The following is a 19600-nucleotide window of genomic DNA, read 5'->3' on the forward strand; positions in this document are numbered from 1 at the left end:
GGTATACACAGACAACCAAGTCGCCATGTTTTATATAAACAAGGATACTGTGTCGGGAAGCAACTCAAATACTTCACTGGGCAATCAAAGCCCACGAATCCCTCCAAGCCACTTACCTTCCAGGTCTCGACAATGTAATGGCAGACCACTTAAGCCGGGTTTTTCACCCACACGAATGGACCTTTAAATCCAGAGGTGGCATTAAGCGTTTTCCAACAGTGGGGAATCCCCAATATGGACCTCTTTGCCACGGAAGCCAACAGACAAACTCAGACCTTTTGCTCCATTTATCCAAGCAAACTACGGTTCGCCCCGGATGCCTTTCTCATTCCATGGACACCAGGCTTAATGTATGCTTACCCTCCCATTCCACTAATTTCTCGGACACTTCAGAAATGCATTCAGGATGTGACGGACATGATACTCATCGCCCCAGCATGGCCAAGACAGCCATGGTATGCGTATCTCACGCGACTTTCCATACGCCCACCCATACCACTGCAGAATCTTCCACATCTTTTAACACAAGAAGAAGGCTCTCTCCTCCATCCAATGCATCAATTGCTTCATCTCATGGCGTGGACATTGAAAGGAAATTATTAAACCACCTAGGCCTACCTACGCAGGTAGAAGATATCCTTATTGTATCCAGAAAACCTTCAACCAGACGCAACTATACTGGAAAATGGCATCGCTACCAAAATTGGTGTAATCCAAGGAACATAGACCCCTTTTCAGCCACTGCCACTCAACTGCTGCAGTATCTGCACACGCTTTATGAAGCAGGTTTAGCCACCACATCAGTCCGAGTACATATCAGCACTATAGCAGCGTTTCATGACCCTCCATAATGATCTACTAATTTCTAATCATCCGTTTATCTCCAGATTTATGAAGGGCATGCTACGACTTCGACCACCGGTGCCATGGGACCTGAACGTGGTTTTGGAACAACTAATGCTCCCACCCTTTAAACCGCTAGACACAAGCCACATTAAATACCTGACATGGAAAACAGTCTTTTTGGTGGCCATCACATCGGCAAGACGATTCAGTGAACTCCAGGCCTTAGTTCTCTACTCTCCTTATTTGGAATTCTACCATGACAAGGTGACACTTCGCCCTCATCCCACCTTCCTTCCTAAGGTGGTCTCTGTATTTCATCTCAATCAAACCATTACTCTACCTATATTTATGCCAAAGCCTCATAACAATGAACGTGAAAAAATTCAGCATTCCTTACACTGTAAAAGGGCTCTAGCTTACTATAAACAAAGGACTCAATTCACTATGAGACCTTCTCAACTGTTCCTTTCCTTTAATCCAAATGATCCTGGTCAACCTATCTCAAAACGAACTATCGCCAGTTGGTTATCTCAATGCATTCTATTCTGTTACAACAAACGTTCCATCAAACTACAAAACAAGCCTAAGGCGCACCAGAGCAGCATCAGTAGCCCACTTGCACAAAGTCCCGTTAGTAGATATCTGCAAAGCGGCAACTTGGTCGTCCATCCACACCTTTACATCCCACTATGGTCTACAACAACAGACGACCTCTGATGCAGCACTGGGCACGGCAGTCTTATCGACACTTCAAAACGTATGCGACTTCTATTACTACAAGTGTTTGTTGTCCAGTCCTTAAAACACATATACCAGAGACACATCCTGGGAGCTTGGGGCTCCCAGACAGCATGGCTAATTCAGCCCTGCTATGGGGAAAAAGCAAGTTTGCTTACTGTAAACGGTGTTTCCGTAGACAGCAGGATGAATTAGCCATGCGTTCCCTCCCTCCTCCCTAGACAGTCACACAGAGGACACATACTTTTTTTCATTCACCTCTCGCTTGGCTACAAAGAAACCGAAGAGGAGAGGGAATCTGCGGGAACACTATCGTGCATCTGCACAGAGTCAAAGCTTTGTGACTGAAGAAACTCCACCTACTTGGGGTCGCGACGCTTCCCAGACAGCATGGCTAATTCATCCTGCTATGTATGGAAACATCGGTTTCGGTAAGCAAACTTGCTTTTGTCTTTCTTGTTGCAGTTCTTTTTCAGTTTTTGCTTTAGGTTTCTATTTATGCTTCATGGTCTCTTTTTATTCTGTATTTGGTGAAGATCTGTCTGCATTCTGCTAGTGTGTAGGGATCTATAGCAGTTTGACTTGTTCCGTTTCCTAATAGCAGGTGTATTGGTGTTTTAGGGCCTAGTATAATATTTGCAGTATTGCCTTTTTCATAGGAAGGCAACACTGTTACTGTTTGAAGGCTGACAATTAGCGCTGTTTTGGTATAGGAGGTTTACTATATTGTAATTCAATTTACTTATGGCTGTCTAAGGGTCAAGCCCACACCCAAAATGTATTACAGAAGGCCTAATACCATATGAATTCCAAGTGTCTTTTCTGAAGCATTTTTTGTCTGGTATCTAAGTAGTGCATGTAAATATATACAAGATTTTGAAAGTGATTTTTTTCCCTCAGAAGTCTGTACTTTTTTTGTCCTTTTTCATGTAAGCTCTGTTACAAGGGTAAGGCAGTAAGTAAGTCACAAACATACATGGGATTAATATTCATGAAATTTATTTAAATGCAAAAGATGAATTATTTACTTGAAATATACAGAATATAGTCACAAACAGTTTTTCTGGAAAAACCAACTACTTTTCAACGTAATCGCCGCAAACATTTATACATTTGTCCCAGCGTTTGAAAAATCCAACAAAACCTTCTGCGTAAAAAGTCTTTTGGCTGGCATCGTAACCAGCGCTTCACCTCTTGTTCCACTTCTTCATCGCTGGTGAAATGCTTACCACCGAGATGGCTTTTCAGTTTGCCAAACAAGTGAAAATCGCTGGGTGCCAAATCCGGACTGTATTGGTGGATGTTCAAGAACTTCCCAGTGCAGGTTCGCAATTGTCTGACGAGTCTCATTCGAAGTGTGTGGTCTGGCATTATCGTGAAGAATCAGCACTCTTTTTTCCAGATCTGAGTGTTTTCTACAAATAGCTCCTTTAAGCTTTAATAGAGTAGTACAGTAGGAAGCCGAATTAACAGATTCACCACGCTTCTGAAAACTGGTTAAGAGTATCCCATCTCGGTCCCAAAACACAGTCAACATCACCTTTCCTGCAGAAGGCACAAGCTTGAACTTTCTCGGTGTCAGTGATAGTGGATGCTTCCACTGCATGGAATCGCGTTTCGCTTCTGGTTGATAGTGGTGCACCCACGACTCGTCACCAGTAACAATACGTGCCATCATTGATTCACCTTCGTTTGCATAACGGCAGAGATTTTCCAAACAGACACCCATCCGGTTGTTCTTATTGTCTTCGGTCAGCTGTTTGGGAACCCATCTTGCACAGACTTTGCGAAAGTTCAATGCATCGTGCACTAAGGAATATGCTAATCCGTGAGAACACCCAATTTCTTTGGCAACTTCATCAATTGTTACCCTCTGGTTAGCGTGAACCATCTCTTCAACCTGCTTCACAGTTGCCTCTGTCGCAATCTCTACAGGTCGACCAGGTCTGGTTTCGTCGTTCAAGTTGGCATGTCCTTGGGCAAATTTATCGGTCCAGTTATAAATTGCTTTACGCGAGAGACATTTCTCTCCATATACTGGATACATTTCTTTATGAATGTCTTTTGCCACTAAGCCCTTAGCCCATAAAAATCGGACAACAGCACGTTGTTCTTCGACCGTACAATCTGTCAACACAACACGGCAGCCATTTTCCTTGTGTACACAGCCCCTGCGCATGCATAGTTTAAATAACTATTTATGTACATAAGCACTTCTAAGGTGCTGCCATCTATGGAATATGACAACATTACAGATATGTTTTATTACCTTAGTAGAGAGATTTGTGACTTACTTACTGACTTACCCTCGTATTAATGCATAATTTTAAATTGTGCGTGGGAATGGCTGAGGGAGAAGGACAAGGCTGTAAGGATCACCTAGGGCACCACACACACGTTCCCCAGCATCTGTGCACTGGGGAAGTGGGAGTTGGGGGAACAGGGGAGACAGGTGGTGGGCTTCCTGAAGGTGTGGCTGGGTTGCCAGATTCCTAGTGTCAGTGATAATATTTCTATCTGCCACTCCTCTAGGAATGTGGATGGTTGAGGGAGCTGGCCAGACAGGACACTTTTTGCTGGTGCCGCCTTACAATTTTGTTCCTTGCCTGGCCTCAGGCCCTGCTTAATTGTAGAATTGTGCGGTTCACTGGTAGGGAACGTGGGACTCTGAAATTTCTTTATGCTTATCAATTTTAAGGTGTGTGTGTGTGTGTGTGTGCATATATATGTAAATTATATTGTGTGTGTAATTGGTTACCCATGGGCCAATATTTTCCCACAATCCGCCCCTGCCCACAAGTCACTCACACACAGACACACCCCTGTCGCGCGCGCGCTCTCTCTCTGTCGCGCGCGCGCGCGCGCTCTCTCTGTCTCGCTCACACTTTGCTTAGAGCCCCAATGCTGTGTTCCCCTTTAATTTCGCAGTGGCAGATTTCCCTGGGCTGCTGCCTTCTCAGCCACACTGAAGCAGCAAACATTTATTTTAGAAAAATATGCCACAGCACTCAAGCCTTTCTTCTGGCTGTCGGGATATCCCTAGACTCCCACAGCCCCCCATCTGCCAGCTTTTTCGGCTGCTGGGAGCACCAGTTGCCCCTCTCTCTCGCTCGCGCGCTCTCTCGCTGGCTGTCGGGATATCCTTAAGCTCCTGCAGCCCCCCATCTGCCAGCGTTTAGGGCTGCTGGGAGCACCAATTGCCTCTCTCTCTCAGCTCGAGAGAGAGAGAGAGAGGTGAAATTGGTGCTCCCAGCAGCCCTAAACGCTGGCAGATGGGGTGCTGCAGGAGCTTAAGGATATCCCGACAGCGAGAGAGAGAGGGGCAATTGGTGCGCCCAGCAGCCGAAAAAGCTGGCAGATGGGGGACTGCGGGAGCTTAAGGATATCCCAACAGCCAGCGAGAGAGAGAGAGAGCGCGCATCTCTCTCTCTCTCGCTGGCTGTCGGGATATCCTTAAGCTCCCGCAAGTCCCCCATCTGCCAGCTTTTACGGCTACTGGGAGCACCAATTGCCCCTCTTGCGCTCTCTCTCGCTCGCGTGCGCTCTCTCTCTCTTGCTCGCGTGTGCTCTTTCTCTCTCTCGCGCGCTCTCTCGCTGGCTGTCGGGATATCCTTAAGCTCCCGCAGCCCCCCATCTGCCAGCTTTTACGGCTGCTGGGAGCACCAATTGCCCCATCTGTAAACAGCAGGGCTGAGTGCTATTTACTCACTGTTGCATCGGGGGGTGGGGGGAGCAACTGGCCTCTTCGTGCTTGCGACTCCCTGCCGCTTTGGAAGCAGGCAATCTTGGCGCGGCTGGCCTCTTCTTTGTGGCTCGCCGCTGTGTTTAATTTTAGCACTTCCAGCCCGTGGCTGTCACAGAGTCTGGCTTCTTCACCTCCACAGGTCTGGACACTGCCACTCCTCCCAGCCCCACCGGCCAGTCAGTGGTTTGCTTCTCCCACTGGCAGGAAGAAGGGAGGAGGTTTCCCATTGGCCCGCGGGAGCAGGAAAAAGGTAACGGGAAGTATAACTGAGGCTTTGGGACACCGGGAGCCGCAACACACCAGCTGGTGCTTGTCGACAGATTTTTGTGTCGCGACATACTGGTTGAGAACCACTGATCTAGAGAGAATTTTTTTTGTAAGTATTTTGTTTAATGCAGGTTTTTTTTTTTTTTTTAGTATTTTAGCAAACGGAAACAACCATGGCAGAGTGGAAGTCTTTTAACCCAGATGAGGATGAAGAAGAGGAGGAGGTTGAAGAGGGGACTGAAACTGAAGGTATGATGGCTAGGATGTAGTGGGGTGCGGAAGGAAAGATGCCTTATATATTCAGTTTGTTTGACTTAAAAATACATGTTTCCCAGCACCTAGACAGATGGGTTCAGGACCAGTGGGTTATGCACCTCTACCAGCAGATGGAGACAGAGCAAACTGACATCACAGTATATATACTCCTGCACCATCTCTGTCTCCAGAAGATGGTGGACATGCATCTCCATTCCGGAGATTGCTTCAAGTTTTAGAGGAAAAAGAAACAAGGAAATTTAATTTGCCCTGCTCTCCTGCAGTGATAAATGCTCCCTCCCCCAGTTGAGAATTCCTGAGGTGTTTTCTGTTGTCTCTTGGATGAGTGCCTTGGTCCGGTAGCTGGCCTTTGAGCTGGCATGGACTTAGCTGAAAGGCAAGCGGATGCAGGAAGCCGAGCATGGCGATGACATTATTTACTCTTTCCCCCCACAGCCAGAGACTGTGCTTGTACTCAGCTGGGTCGGGCTGAGCTCAGGTAAAATGTCTTTTACTTGGTTTAAGAAGGGAAGGGGAGTTGATTAGGGTTCTTGCCTTCCTGTTTTCTCCCTTCTGGTCTCTGTGCTTGGCGAGCAATCTGACGACCGTTCCTGCCTCCGATGGTGTTCGGCAGGAGCAGCCTGGCGGGTTGAGCAGCCTTTACGGCTAGGCCCCGTTCCAAGGCTGGTTCACCACTTGGTAAGTCATGGCAGTGCCTTAGTGTGCTTTTTGCATGCCATATACTGTCTCCTTCAGTTCTGTTAGATCATGAGTTGTGCGCACGTCTGTGTGGCCTTGTGCGTTGACTTGTGCGCCTAGCTGGGCTTTAAATTTGGCGCCTAGTTAATGGCATAGGAGCACCCACAGGGTGCCCAAATTGTACACGTACGTATGCACCTTTTTTATGCTTATATGCACGAATGAGTTTGTTTTTATGCGCATTCCTTGAGTGTCCTGTCAGAGCTCAGGTGGGCTCTTACTTCAGCACAGTGTCATGAATGGCGCCTGTAGAAAAATAAAATAAAATAAGCACCTTACCCATTATATGGTGTACCGTATTCAGGCATCTCAGCCTAGCGCTGTTTGGAGATTCTGAGGGATTTACTCCCCTCTGATTTTCCTAAGCCCAGTTCTTCCTGGCCTTGTGTGGGCATGGAGAAAGAGCTGCCAGAAGGGTCGCCTGATTGTGGGGCTCCCCTAACTGGTCTTCAGCAGGGGAAGGTAGTTCAGTGGGCTCAGGACTCCTGCTCCTGGGCCTTGGCATGGATCCTTCTGACATTTCCTCAGGCGCAGTTCTCAGCCCCGAATAATCTTGCCATCAGGAGGAGAAACACCATTCCGCATTTCACCATCGGGTGTCCTGCCGATGCCTCAACCATCGATGCCGATGCGCCCATCGGCGCCACCGATCCATCCATCGATGCCCTTGATGCCTGAACCGGTTCCTCTAGTCCTTCCCTTGATGCCTTCGGAGCCTAGACCGGGACCTTCAGGAATACCATCGTCCCATCCTTCTCAGGCTCCTAGAGGGGCAGGTCCTGATCCTTATGACACCTGGACCGACGATTCTTCTCAAGACACCGATGTCTTGCCATCGCCACCTTCTCCTACTGAAAGCAGGAAGCATTCTCCTCCAGAGGACCTATCCTTCATAAATTTTGTGAAGGAAATGTCTGAACTGGTTCCCTTCCAATTGCAGACTGAACAAGATGACAGACATCAAATGATTTATTTATTTTATTTAAAAACTCTTCTATACCATCGTTAAGTTAGATAACCATCACAATGGTTTACAGAAAGGCACTCTAAAGAAAAATCTAAGTGGTATAGGTTACAAATTAAGCATGTGCCATCATAGCACGGTAACATATTTTAATATAATCAACTATGTGTTTGTTAAGCCTATATGTTGGTAAGGAAATTGTTAAGCGGTTCAAATCTAACATTAATATGCATTTGTAGGTAAAAAACAAAACAACTGTTTGCTTGGTGCGTCCTTATCGATCAACTGTTTTTCTCCTTCTCCAGGAGCTGTTACAATTCCTGGATGCTCCCAAGGAAATAACCTTCATCCCTATTCACCAGGTTCTTTTGGATCTCCTCAAAAAGAACTGGGAACACCCTGGTTCTGTTGCTCCAGCCAACAGAAAAGCTGATCCCACTTAATTTGGTCCAGTCAGCCCCAGGATTCCAGAAACCTCAGCTGGATCACCAATCTGTGGTTGTAGAATCTGCCCAAAAAAGGGCAAAAAGATCAAAACCCCACTCTTCCTTTCCCCCGGGTAAAGAACAGAAATTCCTGGATGCCATTGGCCGGCGTGTCTTCCAGGGATCGATGCTTATCTCTCGGATCACCTATCTCTCGGCACATGCTTAATTTGCTTCATTAGTATCCTTTGAAGATACCGCCCTCTGAACCGTGCGCTGCTGAGCGTCTGTCGGCTTTCCCCTTTGTTCTAGTTTAAAAGCTGCTCCATCTCCTTTTTATAAGTTAGCACCAGCAGCTTGGTTCCACCTTGGTTAAGGTGGAGTCCATCCCTTCGGAAAAGAATCCCCTTCCACAAAAGGTTCCCCAGTTCCTCACAAAATTGAATCCCTCTTCCCTGCACCATCTCATCCACGCATTGAGACTCCGCAGCTCTGCACATGGAACAGGGAGAATTTCAGAGAATGCTACCCTGGAGCTTCTGGATTTCAGCTTTCTACCTAAGAGCCTAAATTTGGCTTCCAGAACCTCCCTCCCGCAAGCTGTATATGACCCAGTACAACAGGGTCTTATTCAAGCAGATACAGGACTTTGCAGAGTCCCTGCCTCAGCAATTCCAGGAACAGCTTCAAACCCTGGAACACAAGGGTTTCGAGGCAGGGAAGCATGAAATAAGATCTTCTTACCCTGGAAGCAGTGTCGAAGATATCGTATCTGCAACTGCTATTTCGGCAAGAAGATGGGTCCTGAAGTACAAGACAGATTATCTGATCTGCCCTGCATAGGAGACAATCTGTTTGGTGAACAGATTCAGCGGATGGTGGCGGAACTCAAGGACCATCATGAGACCCTTTGCCAGTTCTCTCTGATGCCCTCTGAGTATTCCTCCAAACAGCCATTCAGGAAGGATACTAAAAAGTCATTCTCCCGTCCAAAGAAATCCTATCCACCACCGTCTAGAACTTGTTCCATGAGACCTTTCCAAAAGGCCCAGTCTCGTCCACCTCATAAACAAAAGCCCCAAGCAGCTCCTCAGCCGGGCCCTACTTCCGGCTTTTGACTCCTGCATAGAGAGCAGCAGCCAGTTTCCACTGCCTCAGATACCAGTGGGAGGTCGATTGTGCCATTTCAACAACAACAAATCACCTCAGACCAGTGGGTCCTTGCCATAATCTCTCAAGGTTATCGCCTGAACTTTCTCTCCATTCCACCGGACTCCCCACCTCTACCGACGTGGAGAATATCTGACCACTCACTACTCCTGGAGCAGGAGGTCTCCCTCCTCCTCCAGTCCAGAGCAATAGAACCAGTGCCATACTCACAAGGCCTAGGATTCTATTCCCAGTACTTTCTAATCCCCCAAAAATCAGGCGGCGTTCGTCCAATTCTGGACCTACATGCCCTCAACAAGTACCTCCATCGAGAAAAGTTCAAGATGGTAACCTTGGGTTCCCTCCTTCCTCTTCTGCAAAGAGGAGACTGGCTCTGCTCTTTCTGTCTCCAAGATGCGTACACACACATTGCGATAAATCCATCTCATCGCAGGTTCCTGAGATTTCTGGTAGGCCCCAAGCACTATCAATACAGAGTGCTCCCATTCGGCCTGGCATCTGCACCACGAGTCTTCACCAAGTGCCTCGTAGTAGTAGCAGCCTTCCTCAGGACTCAAGGTGTTCACGTTTACCCCTATCTAGACGATTGGTTGATCAGGGCTCCCACTCAGCAAGCTGCTCTGTCATCCCTATGTTTTACTTCACACACTCTTATTTTGCTAGGATTTCTCGTCAACTACGCAAAATCCTGCTTAGTCCCATCTCAAACTTTATCATTCATAGGGGCAGACTTGGACACCTTGCAGGCAAAGGCATTTCTGCCTCGACAGCGAGTTCTCACTCTCATCTCTCTCGCATACCAGCTACAGTCTCAGAGCCGCATGACTCCACGCTACTTCCTCATCCTACTGGGACACATGGTGTCCTCAGTACAGGTTATCCCAATGGCCCACTTGGCCATGAGAGTCATGCAGTGGACTCTAAGGTTATAATGGACTCAGTCTGTTCAACCTCTATCGTCCACTGTCCACATCACCGACTCACTCCGTCAGTCTCTAGCCTGGTGGAAAAATCTCCTCCAAGGCCTGCCCTTCCAGGTTCCAGACCCTCAAATAATTCTCACCACCGATGCTTCCAACCTCAGCTGGGGAGCCCATGTTGCCGATTTACAAACACAAGGAACTTGGTCTTCAGAGGAAGCCAAACACCAAATCAATTTCCTGGAGCTGCGAGCAATCGGATATGCTTTCAGGGTGTTTCAGGATCGCCTTTCCAATCAGGTCATCCTGATTCGGACGGACAACCAGGTGGCGATGTGGTACATCAACAAACAGGGAGGGATGGGCTCCTACCTACTGTGTCAGGAAGCTGCGCAGATATGGGCGGAAGCCCTCTCCCACTCGATGTACCTCAGGGCCACCTATTTGCCGGGATTGGACAATGTGTTGACGGACAACCTAAGTTGCGCTTTCCATCCGCACGAGTGGTCCCTCAACCCCACAGTAGCGGACTCAATATTCCAACATTGGGATCATCCTCGCATAGACCTCTTTGCTTCACCTCAAAACCGCAAAGTAGAGAACTTTTGCTCTCTCACTCGCAGCCAACACTCTCAGCCAGGAGATGCGTTTTCCCTCTCATGGGCAACCGGTCTCTTATATGCATTCCCTCCACTTTGACTTCTCTCGAAGACGCTCGTGAAGTTACGTCAGGACAAGGGATGCATGATCCTGATAGCACCTCGCTGGCCTCGCCAAGTGTGGTATCCAATACTTCAGGATCTCTCCATTCGCAGGCACATTCCCTTGGGAAAGGACCCGCTTCTGATCACTCAGAACGACGGGTGCCTATGCCACCCTAATCTTCAAGCTTTGTCCCTGACGGCCTGGATGTTGAAAGATTAATTCTTCAGCCACTTAACCTTTCGGAGCCAGTTTCCTGTGTCCTGATTGCTTCACGGAAGCCTTCCATGAGAAAGTCTTACCTTTACAAATGGAACAGGTTTAAGTCATGTGTTCTTCTCAATCCCTTGATCCCTTTACCTGTTCCACCTCAAAGTTTCTAGACTATCTATGGCACTTGTCAGAGTCAGGTCTAAAAACTTCCTCCATTAGAATGCAGGTCAGTGCGGTAGCCGCCTTCCATAAAGGTGTCGGGGACGTTCCTATTTCGGTACAACCCCTCGTAACACGTTTTCTGAAAGGCTTGCTTCACCTCAAGCCTCCACTGCGTCCTCCGGCCCCTTCTTGGGACCTTAATCTGGTTTTAGGTTGGCTCATGAAACCACCATTTGAGTCTCTCCAATCCTGTGATCTTCGCTTTCTCACATGGAAAGTGATATTCCTATTGGCAATAACATCTGCTTGCAGAGTTAGTGAGTTACAGGCTCTAGTTACCTATCCACTTTACACTAAACTTCTGCAGGACCGGGCAGTACTCCGCACTCACCCTAAGTTCTTACCTAAGGTAGTGTCAGAGTTTCACGTTAATCAATCCATTATACTATCTACCTTCTATTCCAGGCCCCACTCCAATCCAGGAGAACAGGCTCTGCATACCCTTGACTGCAAACGGGCTCTAGCATTCTATCTAGACCATACAGCTGCCCACAGGAAAAGCACTCAATTGTTTGTCTCTTTCCATTCCATCAAATTGGGGCAGCCTGTGGGTAAACAGACTCTCTCCTCCTGGCTAGCGGACTGCATATCCTTTTGCTATCAGCAAGACCGTGTTAAAGCATACTCTGTGAGGGCCATGGTGATTTCAGTAGCGCACCTATGCTCTGTGCCGCTTCCTGACATTTGCAGGGCTGCTACCTGGAGTTCTCTCCATACCTTTACAGCCCATTATTGCTTAGACAAGGCCGGAAGACAAGATTCCATCTTCGGCCAGTCGGTCTTGCGCAACCTTTTTACAACTTGATGTACCAACACCCTTCCGCCTGCCCTTTAGGGTTCAGGATTCCCTCGGCCAAATTCCACCCCAGTCCTTGTGCCTATGGCATCTCTAGGGTATATTTGGTGCATTTCTCGGACATCCTCAGCTCGATACTCGACCATATGTGAGGACTACCATCCTGCTTGTCCTGTGAGAAAGCAAATGTTGCTTACCTGTAACAGGTGTTCTCACAGAACAGCAGGATGTTAGTCCTCAGGAAACCCACCCGCCGCCCCACGGTGTTGGGTTCGTTATGTTTTCTTAATTTATTTTTCGGCACTTCCTGTAGCTTTAAACAAGACTGAAGGGGGACCCCTGCTGGCTGCAGGTTTAGTGCCATGCTGGGCATGCCCAGTAGGGGCCAGTCAAAGTTCTGGAAACTTTGACAAAAGTGTTCCGTGATTGGGCTCCATCCTGTGATGTCACCCATATGTGAGGACTAACATCCTGCTGTCCTGTGAGAACACCTGTTACAGGTAAGCAACATTTGCTAAATCCACGGCTCTAGTGCTAAACTCTCAAAAGGAAAACTTTGATAAAATGAGAAAAATAGAAAAACACTGAAAGGTGCTGCTACAAAGGTAAAAAGTGTGCAACAAGCATGAACATTAGTTTAAAAATACTATCCTAGAAGCACAGACCAGATGTATTCCATGCAAAACGATTACTGACTTGGTTAAAAGACGAGTTGAAAGAGGCTATTTTAGCTAACAGATCTTCATTCAAAAATTGAAAGAAGGATCCATCAGAAGAAAATAGTATAAAGCATAAGCATTGGCAAGTTAAATGTAAGATATTAATAAGACAGGCTAAGAGAAAATTTGAAAAGAAGTTGGTCATAGAGGCAAAAACTCACAATAAAAACTTTTAAAAATATATCCGAAGCAGAAAGCCTGCAAGGGATTCGGTTGGATGATCAAGGGGTTAAAGGGGCACTTAGAGAAGATAAGGCCATTGCAGAGAGATTAAACAATTTCTTTGCTTCAGTGTTTACTGAAGAGGATGATGGAGAGAGACACGTTCTGGAGAAGGTTTTCATGAATGATGTTTCAGATCAACTGAACCATATCACGGTGAACCTGGAAGATGTGGTAGGCCTGATTGACAAACTGAAGAGTAGTAAATCACCTGGACCAGATGGTATACATCCCAGGGTTCTGAAAGAACTAAAAAAATGAAATTTCAGAACTATTGTTAAAAATTTATAACCTATCATTTAAATTAATCAATGTTCCTGAAGATTTGAAGATGGCCAATGTAACCCCTATATTTAAAAAGGGATCCAGGGGTGATCCGGGTAACTATAGACTGGTGAGCCTAACTTCAGTGCCGGGAAAAATCGTGGAAACTGTTATAAAGAATAAAATCACAAAACATTTAGATATGGTTTGGGACAAAGGTGATCCGGTAGATGTGTGTATTTGGATTTTCAGAAGGTGTTCAACAAAGTCCCGCATGAGAGACTTCTAAGAGAACTAAAAAGTCACGGGATAGGATGCGATGTGTTTTTTTGTGGATTGCAAGTTGGTTAAAAGACAGGAAATAGAGAGTAGGATTAAATGGTCAATTTTCAAAGTGGAAAAAAGCAAACAGTGGAGTGCCTCAGGGATCTGTACTTGGACCAATGTGTGGTTTTTGTTTTTTTTTAATTTATACTTTATTGATTTTTAATTTTCATGACATATACACATGCCAAAAAAACTCGGGGTATTTATTACAACAAACTGTAGTAAGCAACATTGCTATAGAGAAAGATAAAGACAAATTATCATCACATTATACTTCTCAACAAAGTATATCACTGCTGGAAGTATAAATCTAATTCACTTACTTCTGTCCTTCATTTTAGATAACCTAATACTTTGAAATTGGGAGAGGCCAAGATCTTAATTTGAGCAATTTAAAGCAATATTTACTAGCGTGTAGCCAGATGGACTCAGGACCAATGGGTATTATGCTCTCCTGATAGCAGATGGGAGACGGATTCAGATTTCAAAGCTGACGTCACTCTACACTTGTTGCACTTGTGGAGACACTTGTGGAGGCGGTCTCCAGCACTGCAGCCTAGAGACAACCCCTTCCTGCTGAGTGCAGGACCAGTGGCTGTCTTGTCCATGTTTGCGGCTGCCTTGCGGGCCGCAGAGGGGTAGGGGGATTTCCCTCCTTTTATCCCCAGTGGTTAGGACCTCTAGGGGAGGTCAAGACATTGAGGTACCTCACTCAGGAGATGAGGAGGATCCCCCGGAGGACTCTGATGCCACTTCTATCTTTTCCTCCAATTTTGTCCTCTTATTGCACATAGCTTACAAACCCAGGAAAGCCATGGGGCAGCGTAGAGCTGGATAGGGGGCTTCGGTGTATCCAAAGCCGGCAAAGAAGGCCATGCCCTCCCGGGCTGCGGGGGCTAAGAGGGTTCAGCGAGTCCAAGGGGCCCCGGGACAGATGACTGCAGTGAAGAGCTCCTCCGAAGCTTCAGGAATGGAGGATCCACAGGCACAGGACCCACCGGAGTCTGATCCGGTTTTGGCGGATCAGGATCTGGATCAGGCACTGGCGAAGAACCCGGCTGTGGAAGGGGATGATCCCAAGGTGGTATGGCTGTTCCACAAAGAGGAGCTGGGTCCCCTGATACCCACTGTTCTAAAAGAACTGGGTATAAAGATCCCACGAGAGGAATTGGATCAGGAAGAAGTGAACCCGGTCATGGATGTCCTCCGGGGTCCGACAAGGTCAGTCAGCAAGTTGGTGTTTAGGGAGTGGGATACTCCCATGACAGGCTTTTGAAGGTCAGCAGAGCCATGGATAAGTTGTTTCCTTTGCTAGGGGATACACTTGAACTCCTGAAGATCCCAAAGGTGGATACATCAGTTTTGGCTGTTAAGAAAATGATCATTCCAGTTGTCTGTTCTACAGCTCTGAAAGACCTTCAGGATAGGAAGCTGGAAGTACACCCGAAGAAGATTTTTGAGGTGATTGCCCTTGGCATTCGAGCAGCTGTGTATAGCAGTTTTATGCTGAGGGCGGGCTTGCGCTGGGTACAGCTGTTGCAAGCAGACAAGCCCTTGTCTGAATCTGAGGTGAAGCAGGTGGAGCTGCTGGAAGCTGTGGTGGCCTATGGGGCTGATGTGTTATATGATCTCGTCAGACCTCGTCCAGGACGATTATGTCAGCAGTTTCAGCCCAGAGCTCCTCTGGTTGAGGAATTGGTCGGCCAACGTTTCATCCAAGTCTTAGTTGGGAGCGTTGCCTTTTAAGGAGAAGTTGCTGTTTGTTTGGGACTTGGAGGAGATGATCAAGCTTCTTGGGGAGAGTAAGGGTCATAAATTGCCTGAAGATAAAACTGAAAGGGAAAGGGTCCTTTCCTCCTCGGGACTTTTTCAGAGGGAATAGACTGTTTCATAGCTTCGGGGGGAGGTACCCAGAAACAGTCCTCGGGAAGGCAACCATCCTGGAACCAGTCATTTCGAGGGAGAAAGCTGGGTAGAGATGGCTCATCCCAGGGTGGCAGTGGAGCCAAATCTGCCCAGTGAGGCGAGGCCGGTCCACTTCTCGGTTCCAGTGATGGGGCGGGGGGGGGGTGTCAGTTGGCTCTGTTTTATGAGAAGTGGGTCGAGATCACGTCGGACCAGTGGGTCTTAAGCTTGATAAAACAAGGTTAAGCTTTAGAATTTGCTCTGCCACTTAAGAGATTTGTTCATGGTCTCCCCGTGTACTTATATGGAAAAGAAGTTAGCAGTGCGGGAAACTCTGTCATCTTCGCATGCTGGAAGCCATTGTTCCTGTTCCCCTGGAGGAGCAGGGGACAAGCGCCACTATTCCATTTATTTCATAGCCCCCAAGAAGGAGGGCATGTTCCGTCCAATACTCGATTTAAAAAGGGTGAAGGTGGCTTTAAAGGTTCCTTTGTTTTGAATGGAAACTCTGCATTCGGTGAATGCCTCGGTGCACAAGGGAGAGTACCTGGTGTCTCTGGATTTGACCGAAGCATACTTGCACATAGGAATCTGGTCTGATCATCAAAGATATCTAAGATTCATGGTTCTGCGAGAACATTTTCAGTTTTGCACCTATCCCTTCGGTCTGACAACAGGACCTTCACCAAGGTGATAGTTGCTGTGGCCCTCTTGATGGATGGGGGTCTTCTTTCACCTGTATCTGGATGACTGGCTGATTCAAGCAAAGTCAGGGATCCTTTGCAGGCAGGCAGTGGACTTAGTCCTTTGGTGCCTGAGATTGTTGGGATGGATAGCTCAATCTGTCCAAGTCATCTTTCCTCTTCCCAGGATTTGGAATTCCTGGGGCTGTGTTTCGATACCAGTGAGAAAAGCCTTCCCCACCTTGAAGAGCGGATTTCTAAATTGCAAGCTCAAGTTCGTGGATTTTTGGAGAAGTGGGTACCCAAGGTCTGGGATTACTTGCAAGTTCTCGGGTCTATGGCTTCCACCTTGGAGTTGGTTCCATGGGTGTTTGCTCATATGAGGCCTCTACAGTCGGCTTTACTATCCTGCTGGGACCCGTTGTGGGAGCAGTTTCAGCTGCTATTTCCGCTTACGGAGTTTGCCAGGTCCAGTCTTTCATGGTGGCTCGTTCTGGCCAATTTGAGGTGTGGACCTAGAAATCCCGGTCTGGATGATCGTCACCACAGATGCCAGTCTCTCTGGATGAGGAGTGATGTGTCAGAACCAGTTCATACAGAGGCAGTGGCCGACTGAAGAAGCCTTGTGGTCACTTAGAGAAGAGAGCAGTACGTTTACAGGCATTTCTGAGCCTGTTGAGGGGGAAGCTTGTGAAAGTCTTGTTGGACAGTGTGACGATGATGGCTTACATCAACCGGCAGGGTGGCACCAAGAGTCAGGCGGTGGCTCAGGAAGCCCAGGATCTAATCAGCTGGGTAGAGCAACATCTAGTGCTGTTAGCAGCCTCTCATAGCAGGCACGGACAACGTGCAAGTGGATTTTCTGAGCTGACAACAGCTGGACCCCGGAGAATGGGAGTTGTCAGAGGAAGCGATGCACTGCATCAATCGCAGATGGAGCATGCCTTGCATGGAACTAATGGTAAATTTCTGCAATGCCAAGGCCCCGTGATTCTTCAGTCGAAGAAGGGAACGAGGAGCAGAAGGTATAGATGCTTTGGTTTTGCCTTGACCGACAGATGTCCTTTTGAATGTGTTTCCGCCTTGGCTGTTGGTGGGCAAAGTCTTGCGATGCATAGAGGTCCATCCAGGCGAAGTGATCCTTGTAGCACCAGAGTGGCGGACTTTGTCAACCTAGCAGTGGATGGCTCGCTGGGGCTTGCTCATCTGACAAATCTTCTGTGTCAAGGCCCCATATTTTCAGATCAGGCAGCTCGCTTTTGTCTAGTGGCTTGGCTTTTGAGAGGGAGCAATTAAGGAATAAGGGTTATTCGGAAGGGGTCATCGCTACTCTTTTGCAGTCTAGGAAGACTTCCACCTCTTTGGGCGTATGTGAGGATATGGAGAGTTTGAGGCCTGGTGTATGGAGCAAGGGGTGGATCCTATGTGGGCCTCTGTGGCACATATTCTGGCCTTGCTGCAAAAGGGTTTGTTAAAGGGTTTATCCTTTAATTCCCTCAGGGTTCAGGTGGCGGCTTTGGGCTGTCTTCAAGGGGCGTCTCTAGCGGCACATCTGGATGTGGTGTGTTTTCTCTGGGGAGCAAAGCATTTGCATCCTCCAGTTTGGAAGCTTTGTCCCTCCTGGAGCCTTAACGTAGTCCTTAAAAACATGTGTGCAGCTCCATTTAAACCTTTGAAACAAGCTACTATGAAAGATCCCACTTTCAAGATGGTTTTCTTGGTGGCAATTTGTTCGGCTCGCTGGATCTCTGAGCTTCAGGCCTAGTCATGTAGGAAGTCTTTTTTGAGATTTTCGGATTTGGGAGTCTCCTTGAGGACAGTTCCTTCTTTTCTGCTGAAGGTGGTGTCGTCATTCTACTTAAATCAGTCAGTGGAGCTCCCGTTCTCAAGTTTGGATCCTTCGGTGCCTCAGGCCAAAGAGGAGTTGCATTTTTTTGTGTTATGGAGTGTTGCAAAAAAAGGGGTCATAAGGCATCAATAGCCACAATTGCATGGAGGTTGAAAGAGGCTATTGGCTCTGTGTATATCTGTCAGGGTCGCCCTGTTCTCAGGTGGCCTCCTGGGCAGAGTGTCAGCAAGTTTCGCTGCAAGAGATCTGCAGGGCGGCTACTTGGAAATCATTGCACACTTTCACCAGGCATTACCGTTTGGATGTCCAGGCCCCAGGGGCCATGGGCTTTAGTGAGAGTCTACGTCGAGCGGAACTCTTGCGGTCCCACCCCCATTTAGGGAAGCTTTGGTACATCCCACTGTCTGGACTGATCTGGGTATGTACCGGTGAAAGGAAAATTGGTTCTTACCTTCTAATTTTCGTTCCTGTAGTACCACAGATCACTCCAGAGTCCCACCAACTGGAAGAAGGGGAGATTTGGAGAGTCCACCTGATCTGGTTTTTTTTTTTTCTGATTACTCTGAATGGTTTTGTTAGTGCGCCCACACAGAACCCTGTGTAGGACTTTCTGTTCTAGGTTTCCACTGCTCGTTCCGGGGATGTTAGTTATTGTTTTGGTATTTGTTTGATTTTGGCTTGGGTACAGTTCAGTACTGAGGGACTGCAGGTGGCACCTCATGTTATGTGGCAGTGACAGTAGAACTTTCTCAGTCTCCATCTGCTGGAGAGGAGGCAAAACCCAGGAGTCTGGGCTAATCTGTGGCACTAAAGGAACGAAAATGAACAGGTAAGAACCAATTTTCCTTTAAAAACTCATACAAGATTTCTAGATACTAAAAATATTTCAAAACAGCATTCACAAAGACCTAATAATGAAAAATAATGAGGATTAAAAAATGCTCTGTTCTCCATGCCTGGAAATGTTCGATTTCCAGGTGCCCTGAGATTGTTGTGAATCAGGAGGAAGGTGTTGTGTTGTGGTTTTTTGTTTTTTTTTTTTTGCAAATTTCTCCTTTCAGTCACATGAATGCTTGCTCTCAATCACACAGTTTCACACATGCTCTCACTTACACGTACAGGTTTTCAATTAGTTACATACAGGCTCTCAATCACACACTTACATACATGCTGTTTCTCACATGCGCGCACACACACACATATAGAGACACACATTTGCACACTCGCTCACTCATTCCCCACCAAACTAGCAGCAGCAACAGCCTCCTCCTCTTCCAGCCCTCGCGGCCTCGAGAAAGGAGTCCCGTCGGCCGCGGGGGTTAACGTTGCTCCTCATTTTGCTCCGGGCTGACACTGCTCTTCTTAGGGCTGGCACTGCTGCTGTTCCTCGGGCCGATTCTGCAGAGACTTTACCTAACAGGGCTGCTCGCGGCTGCTGTACTCCACTTCCTCTTCCGGGCCGCAGGGGCGGGAAGAAGAGACCTCGCTGGTGCCTCTGACTCCAGCTCTCCTGCCGCATTCTAAGCCCGGGCGGAGGAAGAGTTCCATTTTGCTGGAGCAGGAGTAGTAGTTGGGCCAGCAGGGGAAGTGTGACACACCGGTTGAGAAC

The 19600-nt window shown here is 47.5% G+C and overlaps 1 protein-coding gene across 4 annotated transcripts in view; it reads left to right on the forward strand.

Moving 5' to 3' along the window:
• Positions 1-19600, forward strand: part of XRCC6 (X-ray repair cross complementing 6) — a 145265-nt gene that overhangs the window by 9450 nt on the left and 116215 nt on the right. For 3 of the 4 annotated variants that reach the window (XM_029590263.1, XM_029590265.1, XM_029590264.1), the window contains exon 2: positions 5747-5845. In XM_029590263.1, the coding sequence (XP_029446123.1) occupies positions 5770-5845 (76 nt within the window). In that variant the 5' untranslated portion in view covers positions 5747-5769. Of the gene's footprint in view, positions 1-5468; positions 5580-5746; positions 5846-19600 lie in introns of all 4 variants that reach the window. The other variant, XM_029590262.1, reaches the window with a different exon arrangement.

Source organism: Rhinatrema bivittatum, chromosome 2, assembly GCF_901001135.1.
Source record: "Rhinatrema bivittatum chromosome 2, aRhiBiv1.1, whole genome shotgun sequence".
In the NCBI taxonomy this organism is placed as follows: domain Eukaryota; kingdom Metazoa; phylum Chordata; class Amphibia; order Gymnophiona; family Rhinatrematidae; genus Rhinatrema; species Rhinatrema bivittatum.